At 42.6% G+C, this 7,569-nt stretch overlaps 1 protein-coding gene across 1 annotated transcript; it reads right to left on the bottom strand.

Annotated features, from left to right (window-relative positions):
- Positions 1 to 1,076: 1,076 nt before the first annotated feature.
- On the bottom strand, positions 1,077 to 3,707 carry LOC308167364 (magnesium transporter NIPA1-like; the record flags this gene model as incomplete). Its single annotated transcript, XM_080541780.1, has 4 exons — positions 3,678 to 3,707; positions 2,722 to 2,812; positions 2,050 to 2,210; positions 1,077 to 1,585 (listed from the first exon to the last, which is right to left on the bottom strand). Coding segments are annotated over exons 1-4 (762 nt in total). The 5' UTR covers positions 3,679 to 3,707.
- Between the last annotated feature and the right edge of the window lie 3,862 nt (positions 3,708 to 7,569).

The raw sequence follows: 7,569 nt of genomic DNA, 5'->3' as shown, positions 1-7,569 counted from the left end.
CCCATCTGGCCAGAGCAGCTTTAGATCGTGCCGTTCTTGTTCTTAGGCGGTTGAGTCTTCCATTGAGACCAAGCTTCTGTGGATTGGCGGGGAAACCTTTGTCTGAAAGAAAGGACTTCCGTTTAAGTGCCCGCCCTCCGCCTTGTCTCGTACTGGATTGGATGTTGCTAAGCTATCACTCGGATCGACACTGGCCAATAGGGACGTGCGTTACTTCTTTCTGCTGTAGGTCCCGCCCTGACTGTACTCGGAACTGTTTTGCAAATCATGTTTTGCAAATCTCATGTTTTGCAAATCTCATGTTTTGCAAATCTCATGTTTTGCAAATCTCATGTTTTGCAAAGCTGTTGTTTTGCAAACAACAGGTTTAGCAAACAAATATTTTAATTTAGCAAAAGAAAGTTGAGCTTTGTAAACAAATGTTTTGGAGTTGAGAACAAAATATATATTTTTTAAATGTGCAAATCTATGTTTTTGCTTACGGATCTATGTTTTTGCTTACAAAGTGGATTTTTTTTCTCACAAAATATTTCTTTGCTTTTGATTTAATTTGGCTCAAGATTAACTCCATAGCATTCAGCGTGGCCGCACCCGGAACTCCCTCCCCACAGTGATCCGCAACGCCCCCACCCTGGACTCCTTCAAATCAGCCCTCAAAACCCATCTGTTCACCAAGGCCTTTGGCCCCTAGTCATTGTTTTAGTTTTTGCTTTGTTTGTTTTCTGTTTTGTCTGTCCGTTTCATCCCCTTGTACAGCGTCCTTGGGTTTTTGAAAGGCACTATATAAATTAAAGTTATTATTATCATTATTATTATTAATGTTGCTGTATTTAGACAGATCCTCATGTGTGTAAGTTCATCATGTTTCAACGCCTCTCGTTAAGCCCTATTAGTTTTAACAGTTTCACAAGTATGTTTCAAGTATGTTTCACAATACTTACACCTGAATTTAAGACACAATCCCACTTTCACAATGCAATTATCATTATTAATTTAATTCAAGTCTGAATTTATGAATTTTAAATTCATTATGCCATAGATAAAGTACATCTTGCTGCGACTAATAACCACTCTGATCAGTCGTGTTTCTCTGGTCCTTTATCTTGCTTCCAGGTAAGTACCGCCTCCTGTGAGACCCGGAGGAGGAGAACTCCCACAGCCACAGTTGTGAGAGCACACAGCATCCCCAGACAGTCTACCACACTCACCGCTGTCCACTCTTTGAAGAGAATGGCAGAGGCGAGGATCACAGTGGATGTGAATGTCACATAGTAGATGGCTTCAAACATGTTGGAGCTGAAGCTCTCCAAGGCCTTGTTGATGAAAGTAAATTGGATGAGGATGCTGACGGCCAATGTCCCCAGTAAGCCCAGGAAGAGACACAGGGCTCTGCTGCTGGCTGGTCCTCCGCTAAAGGCATCCTGGGCGGCCAGGCCGAGCCCCTTGCTGCTAGGAACCGTGAAGCTTCCCAGAAGAGAACATATGGCTACGTAAACCATGATGTTGGATGTGCCGTGTGCTGGAGCGATCCAGACAATCAGCACAACCAACAGCAGGACCACCAACAAGGCATAGGTTAGGAACGCTGCAGAAAGAGAAAACACTCCAGTCAGCCTCACAAACAGAAACATTCTCATCTTTAAAAACAACATTAATTAAGCATGATTGAGTAGATTGAATTCATATTTGAGACAGTAAAAGGACATGAAAACCATGATGAATTAGTACAGCCTAAGCTGATAAGTAATATGCAGTATTGAGTATTAAACTAAATCGTGAGTTTAGAATGATAAGGTTCTATCTCCGTTTCGGGTAGTTCAGAGATATTGAGCGTCAACGTTTTTACATTCCATTATGTTCTGTGAGATGGAACCTTTGTATTTTATGAATTACTAACTAAAAAATGTCAACATTTTAAAAATAACACCACACAGGCATTAATAAACACATAATGGATCAGATTATGTAAAAAATAAATAAAAAAAAGACAAAAATGGAGATAGAACCTTATAATTCTAAGCTCACGAAACGTCTCCAGGTTTCACACACCTGGGTCGGCCAGCCTCTCCTCCAGCTCCACACTAGACGTGACGTTCTCTGACTTGGGAGAGTGGATGAGAAGCACCACAGACCCACAGCAACACAACACACAGCCCAGCTTCCCCAGGACATCCAGATGCTCCTGCAGGACAAAGGACGCCAGTACAGCCCTGCATCACAAAGCAAGCACTGTTGTTGGGAAGGCGTAAGCATGCATGCAGTAAAGGAAAATACTATAATACTACCATGGGTAGGCCTATATCAAACTGTATACATTTACATTTTTGGCATTTAGCAGACGCCTTATTCCAAAGCGACTTACAATCAATACATTTTACTAAGCAAGTGAATCATCAATCCACCAGTCATAGCAGGAAGAGTAATCCAGCTCACCCTTTTTAAAAATATATTTAGACATATATTCAGAAACAGAGAAACAGTACAAGGGGGGCAGTAGAAGTTTTTAGGAACACAGTAAAAGGGAAAGCGGGTGTCTTCGGGAGACGCAGTGCTGGGGGGCAGTAGATGTCTCAGGTGGAGCAGTTAAGGTGTAACCTGAAGAGATGGGTCTTCAGTCTACGACGGAAGATCCATCTCTTCGGGTTACGCCTTAACTGCTCCTCCTGAGACATCTGTATAATTTAATCACACATAATCAACAGGTCAAATCGAGTGACTCACCCAAATAGCACACCAAGGGCTCCTAAAGGTGTGACCACCACAGCAGGCGCTGCGTTATATGCCAGGAAATTCCCAATTTGGCCCACGATCACTGTAGTCACAGAGGCAAGGCAAGGCAAGGTTATTTGTATAGTACATGTCATACAACAGGGGCAATTCAAAGTGCTTTACCTACATTATTTAAAAATACAGCAAGAGCAGCATAGTAAGAAAATAAAAATGACAATGAATAAAAGCAAATATAAGAAGTAAATAGATAAAACATGTAATAAGACAATAGTTAATGGAAAAAAAGACATTGATAGAAGTGTTTGTGTTTAATCATAACTAATGCAAAACATGACGTTTTTTTTTTAGCTTAGATTTAAATATTTTAAGGGTTTGGGCCTGTTTGATTTCTTCAGGGAGTTTGTTCCAGGAGCATGCAGCAGCGTGACTGAAAGCTGCTGCACCGTGTTTTTTTGTTTTGTTCAGAGGTCTTTAATCTACATGCAATTACACTTATTAACATGTAAACACTTTTTGTGACAGAGGTCAATATGTCTCATGGTGACAATGGAAGAATATACACTCACCGAACACTTTGTTCTATTGGTTTCAGACCCGGTGACTGAACTCATTGTCATGTTCATGAAACCAGTTTGAGACGACTTTTGCTTTGTGACATGGGGCGTTATCATGCTGGAAGCAGCCATTAGAAGATGGGTACATTATGGCCATGAAGGGATGCACATGGTCAGCAACAATACTCAAATAGGCTGTGGCATTCAAACAATGATTGATTGGTATTAACAGACCCAAAGTGTGCCAAAAAAACATTCCCCATACCATTACATCACCTGAATGAATGAGGTGTACAGGTGCTCCTAATAAAGTGCTCGGTGAGTGTATATCCCTAAATATTTCTGGATGTACTTCAGTTTACAAACGGCAGGTGGCAGTGTTCTTCTACTCACTCGCCAGGGTGCCACTCCACCAAACGCCATCTTTCATATACGACCCACACCCACCTACAGTAGAAATGCACAAAATTAAATGCGCATTTTTGCAGCGATGGCAGTGTTATGAATGAATGAATGAATGAATGGTCTTTATTGTCATTGCTACAGTACAGGTACCAAACAACGAAATGTAGGAGGGGTGGCTCCCCTGGTGTTAGGAAAGAAAAAAACACTTTAAAAAAACACAAGAAGGGAAGGAGCTGGTTTACATAAATAAAGGCTATGTACACTATCCACTATACTATACTGTACCGATAGAGGACTAGGGTTGTCATATTGCACATAGTGTTATTGCACATTTATTTAAAGTGTCGCAGTTTGCAGGCTTGAAATGTACATATTTGTGCCTCAGCACTACACCTGATTTTTTCAGTCCAGCAGCTGCCATCAATCCGTCCAGACTGTCCAGGGCCCAGAACCTAGGTCTTTGCTGTGTTCAGGGCCTGGACGGCCCTGTGGTAGAAGCTGTTCTTCAGTCTGTTTGTCCTTGCGGCCTGAACCGCCTTTTCGAGGGCAGCCGGGTAAAGTGTTCGTACCCAGGGTGGGTTGGGTCCCTGGAGATCTTGGAGGCCTTCCTGAGACAGCGTGTGTTGTACAGCTCTTCCAGAGAGGGGAGGGGGGCGCCGGTGATCTTCTGGGCTGTTCTCACGACTCTCTGTAGCGCATTTCTCTCCGCGGTTGTGCAGCTGGAGAACCAGTTGCAGATGCCGTAGGTGAGGATGCTCTCCACTGCGCCGCGGTAGAAGGTCACCAGTATCTCCTGCTTGCTGTGTTCCTTCCTGAGGACTCTCAGGATGTATAGCCGCTGCTGTGCCTTCTTGATGGTGGCTTTTGTGTTGTCCTTCCAGGTCAGGTCATCCTGCATGTGCACCCCCAGGAATCGGAGGGTTGAGACTCTCTCCACGCTCTCTCCGTCGATGAGCAGGGGCTGGATCTCGGACTTTTTCCTCCTGAAGTCTACGATGATTTCCTGGGTCTTTGACTTGTTCAATAGTGAACAAGCAGAGAAACCAGAGTTTAACTATCCTCTACCATACCTGTTTGTTGAGGAGTGACACATAAATAAAGATATATCTATCTATCTATCTACTTATGTGGTCTTGACTACCTGTCCACTTTCTCACCTGGTTCTTGTTGTCTCTCTCTGGTGTGCCGACACCATCCTGCTCTCTCTCCTTCTCTCCCTCCCTAGCCTCCTCTCTCCCTATTTCGCTGTCAACCAAAAGGCAAACATAACAACCAGAGTATTTATAATCTAATAAGAGGTATACATTGATCCATATCAATTTATAACATAATTATAATTTAATTTTGGATTGCTGTGGGCAATGCAGTCAGATAATGTCATTTTGACATTACTCTCTCACCTGGAAAAAAAACATGTCCAACTATACTATAAAAAACAGACATTTCAAATGCTTCAATCCACTGTCCATGTACTGTAAATATGCCATTATGGTATTACCATGAAGCCCAATTCTAGCAGAATAAGAAAGATTGTATATCTAATTTAAGTAAAATAATAAAGTGCATCCAGTTTAGCTGGCAAGTGTGCAGCAGACTAGCTCATCTCATCACCTCTGAGCTAGCTAGCTAGCTAGTTCTTTGACTATTTACACAATGGAACTATAAATCAGACACTTTCTAGTCACAATAATAACGACCAATTTTAACCAACTTTCTCTGTCAGAACACTCAGCAACTATATTTGCTAACGTTTCAACTTGCTTACTTCCTATCTGAAGACATCGTAACAATGAAGTACAACAGGGCAGGATCCACCAGACAGATCGCGTGGATCTGATATCCGGATATGTTTGATATGGCAGTTACTATGACAACGATATGTTTGAGTGGTTCTGTAGACCGCGGCCTGCTGTGCTGCTGTCAGTCCAACGATATGGCAGTTACTATGACAACGATATGGGGGAGGAGCGTCAGAAACGTGACCCAGAAGTGAAGCGGCAAGTTGTGTCGCCCATCTCCAAGTATATCCAGCTGCAGCCTACACGCGCATCACCCGGACGCTTGGACACCATATTTGGTTCGAGCGCGTCATCATGCCACGCCTGCATATTTGCATATTTGGTTCGGACTAGTCATCGCCTTACTACGGTGGCTGAGGACGATTTCAAATTCATATTTCAAGTATTTCTGGATATTGATTGATTGATTGAAAACTTTATTAGAAGATTTGCAGAAGTAGGTACATGGAAGTACATAATACATACAAGGTCATCTAAAAGGATAAAAACCCAAGAAAGCCACTGGCTTATTTCAATTGGGGTCCTTGATTTTCAATTCATCGTTACATGTAAGACAGAAAAAAAAAGAAAAAAAACTAGTACTATCTACAAGATAATACAGACAAATAACTATTACTATCTACAAGATAAACATACATCCATCATGGGAAGAACAATACAACAAAACATAAGGTATGTACAGCGGGTAGGACAGGTGGGGACACACACCACAGGTGGGGGCGGGGGACAAAACACAAAGTATGTACAGTGGGTAGTTCGGGTCTTTTAATCTGATTTTTGATTTAGAGGGTCCAGTTACGGATTGCAGCCTCCTGTAAATGTTTTTTGAGAGTGGTTTTGAAGGTGGGCAGTGTTTTGCACTCCTTTAAGATTATAGGAAGGGCGTTCCACATTTTTACTGCATAGTTTGCAAACGAGTTTAACCCCTTGTTTGTGGTGCAACGCGGTTGAACGTGGTTCGTGGAGCTTCCTCTGGTGTTGTATGTGTGGACGTTGTTCACTTTTTTGGAAGTATGTTGACAGGTACTTGGGTGTCTTTGTGGTGTAGCGTATCTTGAAGACCAGGCCCAGTGCAAGCTGCTGCACTCTGTCAACTACTCGTAGCCAATCAAGGCTCAAAAAATGAGCAGCGGTTAGATGTGTCCTAGGGTTGAGGCCTAGCAGAAGCCTAACCAGTTTATTTTGGGCTGTCTGGAGTCTTGTTTTATGGGCCTTTGTGGTTCTATAGTACCATGATGTTACGGCATAGTCGAAGTGACATTGAATGAGAGCTCCTGATAGGGTCCTCAGTGTGTTTTTACTGACAAGTGAGGATATCCTGTACAAGAATCTAGTTCTATGGTTCACTTTTTTGATTACTTTTGCTGCCATTTTATCTCCGGAAAGATTTGCCTCTAAGATGGAGCCCAGGTATGTAATATCCTCTTTTCTTGTGATATTAATGTTACCCACTTTTATTTTAAAATGTTCAGCCTTTCTGAGTTTAGATGGGGATCCGTATAGGATGGTTTCAGTTTTACCTAGGTGTATTGATAGTTTATTGTCAGCTAGCCAGATGCAGATTCTACTCAGTTCAGTGCTTAGCGCTTTTTCCACCTGCAATATGTCCCTGTCAGAGACCAGCAGAGCCGAGTCATCCGCGAACAGGAACAAATTGCAATCACATGCTGATGACATGTCATTCACATATATTAGGAACAGTAAAGGTCCCAATATGCTTCCTTGTGGAACGCCGCAGGTCACTGGGAGGGGGGGGGACAGTGTTCCGTTCACACTAACCACCTGTTCCCTCCCCTCTAAGTAGGATTGTATCCAGCTCACCGATGTTCTATCGAACCCAATTGCTTTCAGTTTATCTAACAATATGTGGTGATCTACTGTGTCGAAGGCCTTCTGGAGGTCCAGCATGACCATGCCGCAGTACTTGCCCGAGTCCACCTCATGGTTGATGTGGTCGTTCAAATAGAGAAGGCATGTGTCTGTCATATGACAGATCATTTATGTATTTCGATATGAGATAGATGCATTTTTGTATTTCAAGTACTTATGGATATGACCGATCGTATTTATGGATATTTTGA

The sequence above is a fragment of the Nansenia antarctica genome (assembly GCF_963989245.1).
Source record: "Nansenia antarctica genome assembly, chromosome: 11".
Classification (NCBI taxonomy): Eukaryota; Metazoa; Chordata; class Actinopteri; order Argentiniformes; family Microstomatidae; genus Nansenia; species Nansenia antarctica.
This window is presented reverse-complemented; position numbering and strand designations above follow the sequence as displayed.